The sequence below is a fragment of the Apiospora hydei genome, assembly GCF_038363865.1.
Source record: "Apiospora hydei strain CBS 114990 chromosome Unknown utg000004l_segment0_segment0, whole genome shotgun sequence".
NCBI lineage: Eukaryota > Fungi > Ascomycota > Sordariomycetes > Amphisphaeriales > Apiosporaceae > Apiospora > Apiospora hydei.
Window position 1 is genome coordinate 8,234,198 of NW_027117363.1, and position 12,705 is coordinate 8,246,902.

The following is a 12,705-nucleotide window of genomic DNA, read 5'->3' on the forward strand; positions in this document are numbered from 1 at the left end:
TACTCTCCACGTACATTATGCACGAGTTAATCTAGACCAAAGCAGGGGAGTAAGAGAATACGACAGGACGCGAGACCAGAGTGACTCAATACGTGAGGCTGAGTGTAGCATTTGAATCATTCCGTGCAGCTCAGACCCTTCCAGACCCGAGCTGCCCGCAAGGTACAGCAAGGCCGCGGGCGGGCTCTTGGACGCTGGGATGAGTTAGAATTGCCACCAGCAACCTAGACATTAATCAGGTGGTATGAGACGGCACGATCTAGGTCGTCTCTTTCTTTTTCATTTCTGAACGAATGAGGAAACATGATAGTATCCCTTTACTGTAAACGAGATCGATCATGTGATGCTGGATTCTTCCCTGTGGCATCCAATGGGCATGTACATGTATGTTGATTGGCCACTATGGCCGCGGCAACTACAGGCCTCGGCGAGTTTGGCGGCTCAACTCAAACTTTCATCGTATCCATCGCTTCCAATTACGGCTGACTTGCCTGGTTTGTCAATCACTGCTTTTTTGTCTTCCCACGTTGTGTCCCTGCAGGAGATACGACCCTGAGTTACCCTGAGATTGACATTGTACAGCTTGCATACATAACACATCGTTTCTGGTTCGGAACAAGCAATTAATATTGGGCTCTTACCAACTGGAAGGATAGGTCCCATGTACGGTCGAGGGTAAATCATGACCGGGTTCGAACGTCGTGTGTGTGTATGTTTGTGTGGGTGGGTGGCTGCGGAAGGGAACGGGAAGAGAGAGAAAGACAGACAGACAGACAGACGGGTGAGTTTTGCGGGTTATCGGCACCCATTGCCATCGCTCATGCATCCATCATGCGCTGCGCGCTGCAAGTTGCAACTGCGACTACACCGTATCGTAAGGAGTCCGCCCTCGGCTGATTGGCCAATTTACTTGCTAGGAGTCATGGGGTAGCGTGAGCAGATGCGGAGGTTTCCAGCTTTCAGGGCTGGGGTAATCAATCATTGCTGAATCCGCTTTAACCCTGGGGAAGGAAGTGGGCCGATGCAAGAAAAATACAACGCAGGTAGTCAACCTGTTTGTGGCCGTTCATTCTACAATGCTTTCAGTCATCGAACAGATCCAGTTATGCTAGATGATCAGTGGGTATCATCCCTCAGATTTATTATTGGGGATAGTTCTAGCATATACTTGATACTACTACAGGTATGTTACATGATGATATCGAGAACCATCGATCCTCTCTCGTCCCTATCACGAGTCCTCGGGTCGTTCAATCAACTTCTCGTTAATCTACACAGCACACAACAGAGGCCATCAGCTGTCACAGTCACACAAGCTCCTCTCCTTCATGACGTGCCCTGCGGGGTCTGCCGAGCGAATTAGTGCTGGTGGGAACGCTTGATACGCTCCCGACATCCATACCCGAGCCCGCTACACGCCACAAGCTTGGGAGCCTTGTCGAATGAGTCTATCAGCAGTAATGGCGGGATCGGCAAAACAAACACCCAATATGAGGGTGCCAAGCTTGAAAAAGAACGGGTCCATGACCAAGGTTTTGCCCGACGGCACAGCGAGCTGACGATTCACGAAGATCCCCCCCTGTTCCCCCCCCCTCCATTTTGCTACCCCAGGTCGGGGGCTTTGGAAAAATTTGGAGCCCCCTTGCTCCAGTTTCTAAGGTTGAAAACTTGGGGGAGAAATGCGGAGGTCTTCACAAAGAGACGTTCGTCGACTCGTCGAAAAGCAAGCTGGCACAACCAGTCAGCCATGCCTATTGATTAGATGGAAAGCCCGCCGCGAATGGCTGCAAGCCCGCCGCAGAGCCGCAAATAATTCAGACTACACCCGTCCACAATGGCTGGCTTAGGGCGTACAAAGGAGACGGCACAGCTTCCTCTTCCTGTCAGAACTTCTTAGTAAGAGTAGCATGCAGCTCAAGCGGCAAAGATGGTAAGCGATGGCGCCGAATCCAAAGCCATCTAATCTCCCCCGGCAACGGCACAGAGGCAAAGGGCTCCGCAAAGAGACAGCCCCCCAGTGCCCAGCCAAGAAATACTTACCCAAGAGTGGAGCTACGAACTTGGCGGGCTTGTCCTTCTTGCCGTCCAAGACAGCCAAGACGTCCAAGTAGAAACCGCCCAGGCCAACCGTTGGTCGTCGGAGCTTGCCCACGCACTGATGTGAGAGGTTTACCATTACTACAGTACAGTCTACAGACCAGTACTAGAGCCTAGAACAGCCTGGGATGTGCGGAGAAATGTCCCTCGAGTGGAGCGGGATAGCTGCAAATCGATCCTCTTGGCCTAGGATACATGATGAGAAGAGTGCGTGCGTGCTTCAAAAGGGTGGACGAACTAGCACCCACCCCCGGCCCGCCACGGATTTGGGACGACAGACAGACGAAGCTTCGGCCTGTCCATCCATTCACGCATCACCAGCATCCCTCACCCCAGTCGACCTCGATACTTATGGGGTCATGGGGGAGCAGTATTAGCTCTCGTTTGTTTGCTTTCAGTATGGTGGTGTGGGTTCTCGCTGTTGAGACCTTGCATACTGTACCGGCTGGGTGGCATATGCGGTTGGCAGGCAGTGTACAACTTTACCTAGCTGCCTCGCCTCTATATTCCGTGTACATAATGGATTCCGAGCCAAGTGATAAGTGCCAGGCAAGGAAACTAACGGTCAGCGGGAGACTAGGTAGTCGGGTAAGTGAGTAAATACGAGCAGGACTGACTGGCCTGCCTGGTCTAGGTAGGTCCTTTTCGCCTTTTCTTTATAAACGGCTTCCCCGGAGAGCTCGGTTCAGAAACAGTCTCCCCTCCCCTTCTCTCTTGCTGCGGTATCCAATTCACACATCCAGGTTCGCGTGAATTTCTCTGGGTGACACAATCAATCTCCCCGTGTCGTATATCTAAGACCCAGTTTCGTTGAGAGCGAAGCTTTTCCCAAGAGCGAGACCAAGCTCATCGCCAGGAATAACAAGCTGCCCAAGCTTTCTCTTGTCCTCAAGCCACCTCGCAGACAAGATCTTGGCCTTGGCGCGTTCCCGCAAAAATGGCCGAGAAGCCTGAGAGGATCGACTCGGCCGCCTCGACCGACATGTGGGTAGCGTAACTCCAATATCGTATGCCAATTTTACTAACCGAACAGCAGCCCGTCGAAGAGAGTGGACGCCCATATTGAAGATAGCACCCACCCAGTCGTCGACGATGCCGTCAACACGAACCTCGAAGCCAAGTGAGCAAACCCTTTTCAATGTTTTTGTCAATCTCACGAAAACCCGGGTGTGGTCTTCTAACATCTGGCTCAGGATTAAGAACCCTCTGAAGGGGGTTCCTTATGACCAGCTGATGCGCGATGTCGACGCCTTCGCTGAGGAGAAGGGACTGACCGAGCACGTCGCACTCCTGCGAAAGGGGGCACTGGTTGCTCAGGACCCAACCCAATTTGGCGAGAATCTCACGGGCGAACATGCGCTGGACGAAGCTGAGATCAAAGCGTTACGGGAGGAAGCCACTCACAAATGGCGACTCCCGGCCAAGCTTTACCTGACCATCGCGACTTGTTCCATCGGCGCAGCGGTGCAAGGCTGGGACCAGACTGGATCCAACGGTGCTACAATCTGGTTTCCCACGTACTATAACATTGCGCATAACGAACTTGTAAGTGGAAGAATACTGGACTGCATGAGTAAATCAAGGCATACTCTAACATTTACACCTCGCAGCTGGTGGGTATGATCAACGCCGGTCCCTACATTGGATGCGCCCTGCTCGGCTGTTGGCTTTCGGATCCTGCAAACAACTACCTTGGTCGTCGTGGTGTTATCTTCCTCTCCGGTCACTTGTGTCTATGGCCTGTTATCGGCTCTGCGTTCTGCGAGACATGGCAACAGCAGTTCGCGTGCCGTCTACTCATGGGTGTCGGAATGGGCATCAAAGCTTCTACAGGTTTGTTTTGGGTTCTGACCATCGCTAAACCCCCATGATCTGACATGATATAGTACCGATCTACGCTGCGGAGAACTCACCTGCGTCCATTCGAGGTGCTCTCGTCATGTCTTGGCGTAAGTCCTACCACTTATGCACACACCAATCAGCATAATACACAAAAGTGAGCGAGGTCATCATACTAACATTCGACTAGAAATGTGGACTGCCTTCGGCATCATGCTTGGAACGGCTGTTAACTTGGCATGCTTTTACCACGTACACAACTGGAGACTTATGCTTGGTAAATTTCCCTTTGAGTGCAATATTCTGTGATGAATGAAGACTGACCTGTCATGATAGGCGCCCCCTTTATCCCGGCCGTTCCTCTTGTGTTCTTGATTTACTTTTGCCCAGAGTCTCCCCGTTGGTTGATGAAGAAGAACCGTTATCCCAAGGCCTGGGTTAACTTGTTGGTGCTTCGAAATCATCCTATCCAAGTCGCACGAGATCTCTACTACATCCACGCACAGCTCAGCATCGAGCAACTGATCACGAAAAAGAGCAATTACCTCACCCGAGCCGGTCAGCTCTTCACTATCCCGCGAGTCCGACGTGCCAACATTGCGGCTTTTACGGTCATGCTTGCCCAGCAAATGTGCGGAATCAACATTATCGCCTTCTACTCGACGACCGTCTTCAAAGCTGCTGGCTCCACCGAGTTCATTGCCATGGTCAGCTCTTTCGGCTTTGGCATGGTCAACTTCCTGTTCGCCTTCCCAGCTTTCTGGACTATCGACACGTTCGGACGACGATCCCTCCTGCTGTTCACATTCCCGAACATGATGTGGTCGCTTCTGGCTGCTGGTCTTTGCACGCTGTTGCCTGACCATCATCCTGCCAAGACCGCACTAGTCGCAGTGTTTGTGTATATATTTGCCGCCTTTTACTCCCCGGTGAAGGTCCCGTGCCATTTACGTACTCGGCCGAGGTCTACCCCTCTCTCACCGTGAAGTCGGTATGGGCTTCGCCGTGGCCACCTGCCTGGGATTTGCCGCCGTTCTCGGCATCACCTTCCCTCTGATCCTCGAGTCGCTCGGCACCGCCGGCGCGTTCGGGCTCTACGCCGGCTTCAACTTTGTGGCCTTCTGGCTCATCTTCTTCCTGGTGCCCGAGACGAAGCAGCGGACGCTGGAGGAGCTGGACTACGTCTTCGGCGTGCCAATGGGCAAGTTTGCGGCCTATCAGGTGACCAAGGCGACGCCCTGGTGGTTCAAGCGCTACGTCTTCTTCCAGAAGGACGCCGTGCTCGAGCCGCTCTACCACGTCGAGAACGACGAGCACGACTCGGACCGCGCGGACCAGCACCACAGTACCTTGCGCAGCAGCCCGGCGGAGCTGGACGTTGAGAAGAGTGCGCGTCCGGTGCCGGAAGTAGAGGGCGATAGGAAGATCTGAACCATAGAACGACTCATGTTCGATCGCTCTGATGGTCGACTATGGGGCAAGGCATTCTTTGGAAGCTTCACGACTTTGTACGATTTGGGTTGCGGACGAAGGAGAGCCCTTTCTATTGTTAGCGAGCGGTTTTGAGCTGCAAAGCTGGGATCGCTCTTTTATGATTTTATAGTTGACCGTGTCTACGGATATTTTGGTCAGAGAAATATACCCCCGCCGCTTGGCTATCGCTCTTTTGAAATGTACAAATCTTTCTCCCCATTTCGAGACCTGGAGGCAGGCATGCTTGATATCATTACTGCTGATGGACGATAGAAGCACAGATGAGTTCAATATTATACCAAGTCTATACTATCTTCTGAGGAGTATACCGAGACGGACCTAGTGAATGGTTTGCTGCTTTTCACCTTCACGTAACTTGAGTATAGTTGCTGAGGATTCTCTTCGAGTGGCGAACATTGCGCATAGCTCACTGGAGCTACCACGTACGATCATCGCACCACTAGATGCAGGGTTGCTCTGGCTTGCTTTCCGGGGTCACAATGTTTACCGGTGCTTGAGGGCCGGATGAGAAATTCACGATGCTGGTTGCGGCCACTTCTGCGGGAGAAGGTCCGCCTAATAAGGTAACGTTGGCGCCTGAGAACGTGGCTGCGCCTGGGTCGTAACGCTTCATCAAGTTGACACTTGGACATTAGTGGTGGATCTATTTTCTTCCTCAGCTCTCTGGAGGTCGATGAAGGCGTAGACCTGACCGCGACTAGACCAAATATTAACGATAGCGTTCAGGTAAAACACGGTCGAGTATACTAGAAAGCATTTTCAATCTTTCTTATCTACACATCGTGGAATGGCTTCCAGATGCGTCGCGTTGTGAATATTGGTGAATCTCGATGGAAACCTTGTGGATGGAGGCAGGCGGGGCATATCAACCTGTATCGAATGGTCAACCGCCGAGTCCCAAACTGCCATGGCGGAAGGTTCGGAAGCCAGGTGAGTTGAGCCAATATTTGAAGCAGGCGCGAAAGACATAGGGGCATCGTATCGCATCCATCAGCGTTTGAGGTAGCAAAGTACGGTAGCTTGGACCAGCCCACCGGGAACAAGTCACCTGCAGACAGAGGTCCAATTGATCTGCATCTATAATTGGGAGCACACACCACCGACCAAACCACATCTTCTCGATCTCCCGCAGCAACTGCACAATCATCCTAGCCTCGTTTTTGTTTCGATATGAACAACACAGAAATTGCAGCATAAGGCCTCAAATGGAAGAAACGAGACCAGCCAACGCGGGCATCGACGGCCAGGCGCTAGGTAATGCTTGCTTACTGCGCCTTTTCCACGTGCTTGGGCGGGCTATGATGTGTTCAGCGAGGCTTATTGTCCTGCTGCAGGGGTATCGACCCCGCTAAACACGCGTGCTTGGGGGGCACTTGGGGGCACTCGGAGGCACTTGGGACGATCCAGGCATCCAGACCAGCAACAAGCTCGAACCGTTAGTAACATTAAACCGGGCAACACATCACGATGGGGGGTTGTAGCTGGACCCTGCCCCAAGCAAGTATATTTAGAAGCGGTGCTCTCTTCAATACCTCGTATTCAAGCACCTCGCAGCCTCTGTCACGAGTCGGATCAATTGGTGTCCATCATATATATATCATTGGGTTTGTTTCCTGCAGCTTCCCGGGCCTTGGAAACAAAAGAAGTTGTCGAACTGGTGGTGCCCCTCCGGCTTACTGAAATAGAAACAACAGCTCCCGCCCTTGCAATCTTACGTCACACGGTGGTCGATTAGACAACGACAGGCAACAAGGGAATCCACAGCAACACATCTCTACGCAATACACGACAGCTGCTGAACAAGCCCCTACCTAACCTATACTAGCGGTTCTTCTCATTACTCCGTTCCTTTCTTTGTTCACTTCTCCAGGAACGGGGTCACTTCTTTACTTCCCAACATCAACCATCCAGAATCCCCGAATCTCGATCATTGAACCATTCGCCCACGATGGAGTCGTTCGCAAAGCTGAAGCGTCGTACGACCGATCTCATGGAATCCATTCCCAAGAATATGCCCGCCATGCCTCAAATGCCAAACATGCCCCAGATGCCAAACATGCCTCAGATGCCCAACATGCCACAAATGTCGATGCCCCAGATGCCAAATATGCACCTCAAACAATCTGGGGCCTCAGGGCCCTCAATGAAGGGCACCTGGCAACATATCGAGCTTCCTCCTCTGCCGCGCTCGTCTCATTCCCTCAATGTCGTCGGCGGCTCGGCCTACATCTTTGGCGGCGAGGCTGAGCCCAACAAGCCCCTCGACAACGAGATGCACATCGTCACTTTACCCTTCAGCAGCGCCCCGGCCGACTACTACTCGGTGCCCGCCCAGGTCTCCGCCAAGACGCAAATGCCCGAGACTCCCCTCAATACGGTGGGCGAGGTCGAGGAGTCCGCCGCCGCCGCCGAGCTGCGAGAGCCCCTCACCGACGTACCGCTCTCCTCCTCGCCCCCGAGGTCGAGACGCCCGCATCGTCCGAGGCCAACCCTCTGAGCCCGACCGCCGCCGAGAAGGGCAAGGCCAAAGGCCTCACCCACACCGAGGTGCCCGCCCCGCGCATTGGGCACGCCACGGCCGTTATCGGGACCCGCATTTTCCTGTTCGGTGGGCGCGCCGACACCTCGCAAGAATCGACACTCGACGAGGGCGGCCGGGTCTGGGTGTTTGAGACCAAAACGCACACCTGGTCGTGCCTCCTGCCGGCGTCCATCACCGGCGGCATCACCACAGACCCCAGCACGGTGCCTGCGCCGCGGGCGTACCATGCGGCTGCTGCGACGGATAAGCCGCGCGAGTTCGTAGGTATCAAGCCCCTGCGGCGAGCCGAGTCATGGAAGGATTGGGCCGAGGGCGACAGCGCGGCCGTCGGCATCCCGCAGCGGCCCATACCCGGCCACATCGCCGAGAACGCTCGGGACGAGGAGGACCTGGACGCCGGGTTCGGCACGCTCTTCATCCACGGCGGATGCCTGGCTGATGGCAGCCGCACCAGCGATGTCTGGGCCTTCGATGTGCATAGCCGCATCTGGAAGCAGCTCCCCGCAGCGCCCAGCCCCGCCCCGGAGGCGGCGCCGCCCTCGCCGTGGCCAAGAGCCGCCTATACCGCTTCGGCGGGTTCGATGGCGAGTCCGAGCTGGGCGGCCAGCTGGACGTGCTCGAGCTCGGCGTCGACCAGTTTGATGACCGCGTGAGCCGCGGCGAGGTCAGCGTCGTGGCGCGCGGGGACTGGGTCAGCCTTGTGCCTCCCACGTCCCCGACCCTTCAGGGCAACACGGCCCCAGCCGAGACCAGCACGCCGCTTGTGCCCACGCAAGATCCCCATCCCTGGCCCGGTGCCCGCTCTGTGGCGGGGCTCCAGCTCGTCCTGGGCTCTCAGGGCCGCGAGTATTTGCTGCTCCTGCTCGGTGAGCGCGCGCCCACCGCAGAGGGCCACGAGGCCGCGGGGGCTTTCTGGGACGATGTCTGGGCCTACCAGGTGCCGCCTCAGGGCATGACGGCTGCCAGCCTCGCCGACGCCGCGTGGCGCCTCGCCGGCCGCAAGACGGGCGAGGGCCGCTGGACCCGCGTCACTCCAGGGCCCTACGACGACGAGGTGGACATGGACCACCAGGGACCTGGTGCCCGCGGCTGGTTCGCCGCCGCTAACATGGGCGATTTGGAAGAGGGCGGTGTCGTCCTGTTCGGTGGCAAGGACGAAGCGAATCGGCGGTTGGGTGATGGGTGGATCTTCCGACTTGGATAAAAAGGGAATTTAATTCTCCTTGTATACGATTACGATGAACTATGCTATGTATGGTTTTCTTGGTTTTATTTCGGAGTTACTTATGAGGGATCAATTGGGAAATGAACGAATATATAAGCGTGTGTTCTGGGCATACTGAAGTAGTACAGCAAGAACGGTTCTGCCATGGTATTTACTCAAACCACAAGAATGCCATTTTCAATTCAACGAGCATAAGGTCTTGTTCCATCGTGAAATCTGAGTTCAATCAATACACATACGGATCTTATGTACAAATGCGCCGGCATCCCTCTGATGTGATGCTTGTTCTTGCTTCTCTGTACCATGGGGCGGCTGATAAAACGCTCGCCCCAGCAGCTGTATTGAGTTTCCGCTTTCTTCTTCTCCCTCCCCCGTATGCACTATACCGAACTCCGTGCCGTCTCTGCCATTGGGTTTTTCGTTAAGCTCTTTTTCTTACAAATCCGACCGCGTGGTCTCGGTACCCCAGGGCTCGCTCGTCAGGTTGGTGGGGCCGGCGCTGTTCTCGCACGTCTGGCGGCCGCTGAGGGGGCCGGGGGCGGGGACCTTGAGGGTGGTGTTGCCGCCGCCGGAGGCGGACGCCTTGAGGGCCTGGAGGAGCTGCTTGGTGGTCTCGGGGGTGAGGTCCTCGTAGTAGTCGTCGTTGATCTGGACCATGGGCGCGTTGACGCAGGCGCCGAGGCACTCGACCTCGACGAAGGTGAAGAGGCCGTCGGGGGTGGTCTCGCCGCCGTGGGAGACGCCGAGCTCCTCCTTGATGGTCTTGACGATGATGTCGCTGCCGCAACCGCCGAGTTGGCAGGGGGTCTGGAGATTGGGGATGTCAGCTGTTTGCTTTTTTTTGTGTTTGCTTCGCCAGTAACCAGACATTCGTCCTCCTCTTTCGTCTGTAGATAGCCACTGCTGCTGTAGAGAACCGCTGCTTTGATACAGACTTACCGTGGTGCAGACCTGGACGTGGTACTTGCCGACGGGCGTGCGGTTGTACATGGTGTAGAAGGAGGCGACCTCGTAGACGCGCATGGGGGCATCTCGAGGACGCGGGCGACCTCGTTCATGACGCTAATGGAGCAGAAGCCGTGCTGGCGCTGGCCGAGGTCGAGCAGCGGCATCACGGCCGCCTTCTTGTACTGCGGCGGGTAGCGCTTCAGGATCTCGGTCAGGATGGCCTCGTTCTGCGCCGTGAACTTGAAGGGGAGCTCGGGGTTGTTGTCGGGGTGTTGCGGTGCTGTTTGGTTCGTCGAGAAAGACACGATTAGCTTTCCATGGTATCCTTCGTAGCTTTTCGGCATTGAAATGTCCCCAGTATTCAACACGGGAGAGACAGGAGATTTTGCCTCCCGTATGCCCAATCCATCGTTTGCCTCGAGTGTCTGGGCTGCTGTCATCAACTTACCACCGAGAGGGCATCACTCCTTCGCACCGCGGCGGCAGTGAAAGCCCGGAATTGCGTTCGGGGAGCTCGGGGGGCCGCGCGGATGGCTGTGCGGAGCAGCATGGGGCAGAGTTTGGACGCCATGGTGCCGTTGTGGAAGCTCAATGGCGAGGAGGGAATCGGGGGAGAGAGATCTGGGGAAATCAATGTCGTCGTCGGTTTCAATGCCTCAAAGATTCCGCCCCGAACGACTGGACCGAAAGGTCAATTGCTTGATTAGAATCGACGTGATTGGTCAGGTTGTGGGGTACCCGGGGAATCTTCGGGGCTAGCGAGAATCCGGAACTACCTACTTCTGCTTCAATGGTGAAGTGAAGTGAGACGAGATCGCTTAACCCAAATTTGACTTATCTCATGAGCAATATGTCAATTGAATGTCGCTTGGATGATTCACTACTCATTTCGAGTCTTATAGTCAATCAAATGAAGGGTGCACCGTCGGGGCTACGGTGAGGTGCAGCCGTCGTTGATGAGCCAGCGTCTCAAGCGACAGCAGTCAATTGATGAAGCTACACTACATATGAACAGACTTGTCCAATTGTTTCCCTTTTGGTTGCAAAAGCTGAATCCCCCTAAATGACCCAACGCCCTCATATACGTTTACTTTCCCTGCACAGAATGAAATAAGGAGATCCGTCGCCGTCAGTCAGGATACGAGACTCTTTGCCCCTCCCGTAGCATACTAAGTACTAATCCAACACTCGACCTATTATAATAAAACCCTGCAGGTGGTTAACTGGCAGTCTCCTTCTCCTTAATGGCTTCCTCCGTCTTCTCTTCGGCGACAGGATCGCCATTGGTCAGCGTGGCCTCTTCCACCGGCTTCACGGCCGTCTCGGGCTCTTCTTCCTTGGTCTCGGCTTCAGCAGGCGCAGCAGATTCTCCGCCGGCGGCAACCAGTTCCTTTACGGCATCTACGGTCGCGGCGGGACCGCCGGGCTGCGCGAGGAGAACCTTTCCGGTCTTATCAATGGCGAACACGCCGCGGGTCGTACCCTTGGGCGCCTTCTTGAGGCCGATGGCGCCGATGAGCGTGGCACCAGGGTCGCACAAAAGTGGGTAGGGCAGCTTCTGCTTTTCCTTGAAGGTGGTGTTGGCCTTGGGCGAGTCCGTGGAGAGGCCGTAGATGGCCAGGCCGTCCTTGGTGAAGGGCTCGTAGTTGTCGCGGAACATGCAGGCTTGGTTTGTGCCTTGATATCACAAACTTTGGTCAGAAGCCAGCGCATTGTAGGTAGGACTGTGGACACTGCGCAACACGGGAGAACAAAACGACATCGAACCACAGGTAGGAATCGGGAAAAAAGAAGGTTCTACTCACAGCCAGGCGTGCTCGCCTTAGGATAAGTAAATAGGACGACGCCCGACTTGCTCTCGGCGACGAGGGCCTTCAGGGTGGTCTTTTCACCGTCGTTGGTCTCAATCTCGCCGCCGAAGCCGTCGAGGGTGATAACGTCGCCGACGACGGGCTTCGCGGCGGTCTTGGACGCACCATTGGCCTTTTCCGGGGCAGCAGGCTTGCCGGCGACCGTCTCCTTGACCTTTGCGACGGCCTTGGAGACCTTGGAGGTCTTTTTAGCCGGCGGCTCTGGCGCGGGCGGAGGAGCTTTGCGCTTGCGCAGCTCGACGGGCATGGTGACGGTGACGGTGATAGAAGGGTATATAAGTGGGCAAAATAGCAGTTTAAAGGTGTATTAGGGGTCGCGAAGGTATAGCGACGGCGGTAGATACGAAATCGGGACGGGCTGGATCGAGGGTGGATGGAAAGGGAAGAGGGACGTTGGTGGGAGGTGGTGAGCTTGAGGTCGGCAGAGGTCGCAGGTAAACAGGAGGTTGTCCAGGGCGCTGGCCAATAGAAAGGCGCCGTGACGGGAGCTTCCTTCTATGAGCAGGGATTAGACTGCTTCGATGATATCGGCCCCCGGAGTATGTGGAGGTGCAGCAGGAATGGGTGGAGGTGGGAGGTAGGAGGTGGAGGGTGCACTCACATTCCCCTTCGTCTTCTTCCTCTTCTTCCTCTTCTTCTGCGAGTATACGACGGCCAAGCAGTACAGTAGAACACCTGAAAAGGGCAAC

General features: G+C 55.3%; 4 protein-coding genes across 4 annotated transcripts; 2 read left to right on the top strand and 2 right to left on the bottom strand.

Annotated features, from left to right (window-relative positions):
* Positions 1-3,034: 3,034 nt before the first annotated feature.
* On the top strand, positions 3,035-5,367 carry PG997_005079 (uncharacterized protein; the record flags this gene model as incomplete). The annotated part of the gene is made up of 8 exons (XM_066809394.1): positions 3,035-3,081; positions 3,131-3,217; positions 3,291-3,642; positions 3,708-3,930; positions 3,984-4,046; positions 4,127-4,213; positions 4,273-4,831; positions 4,872-5,367. The coding sequence occupies 8 exons, from the start codon at positions 3,035-3,037 to the stop codon at positions 5,365-5,367; spliced, it is 1,914 nt and encodes a 637-aa protein (XP_066673012.1).
* Positions 5,368-7,378: 2,011 nt separating this feature from the next.
* On the top strand, positions 7,379-9,176 carry PG997_005080 (kelch repeat protein; the record flags this gene model as incomplete). The annotated part of the gene is made up of 3 exons (XM_066809395.1): positions 7,379-7,864; positions 7,891-8,445; positions 8,487-9,176. The coding sequence occupies 3 exons, from the start codon at positions 7,379-7,381 to the stop codon at positions 9,174-9,176; spliced, it is 1,731 nt and encodes a 576-aa protein (XP_066673013.1).
* A 456-nt stretch (positions 9,177-9,632) lies between these two features.
* On the bottom strand, positions 9,633-10,716 carry PG997_005081 (NADH-ubiquinone oxidoreductase 24 kDa subunit- mitochondrial; the record flags this gene model as incomplete). The annotated part of the gene is made up of 4 exons (XM_066809396.1): positions 9,633-10,004; positions 10,137-10,205; positions 10,238-10,570; positions 10,594-10,716. 4 exons carry the CDS (start codon positions 10,714-10,716, stop codon positions 9,633-9,635), a joined length of 897 nt encoding a protein of 298 aa, XP_066673014.1.
* A 648-nt stretch (positions 10,717-11,364) lies between these two features.
* Positions 11,365-12,263, bottom strand: PG997_005082 (uncharacterized protein; the record flags this gene model as incomplete). The annotated part of the gene is made up of 2 exons (XM_066809397.1): positions 11,365-11,822; positions 11,951-12,263. 2 exons carry the CDS (start codon positions 12,261-12,263, stop codon positions 11,365-11,367), a joined length of 771 nt encoding a protein of 256 aa, XP_066673015.1.
* Positions 12,264-12,705: the final 442 nt, after the last annotated feature.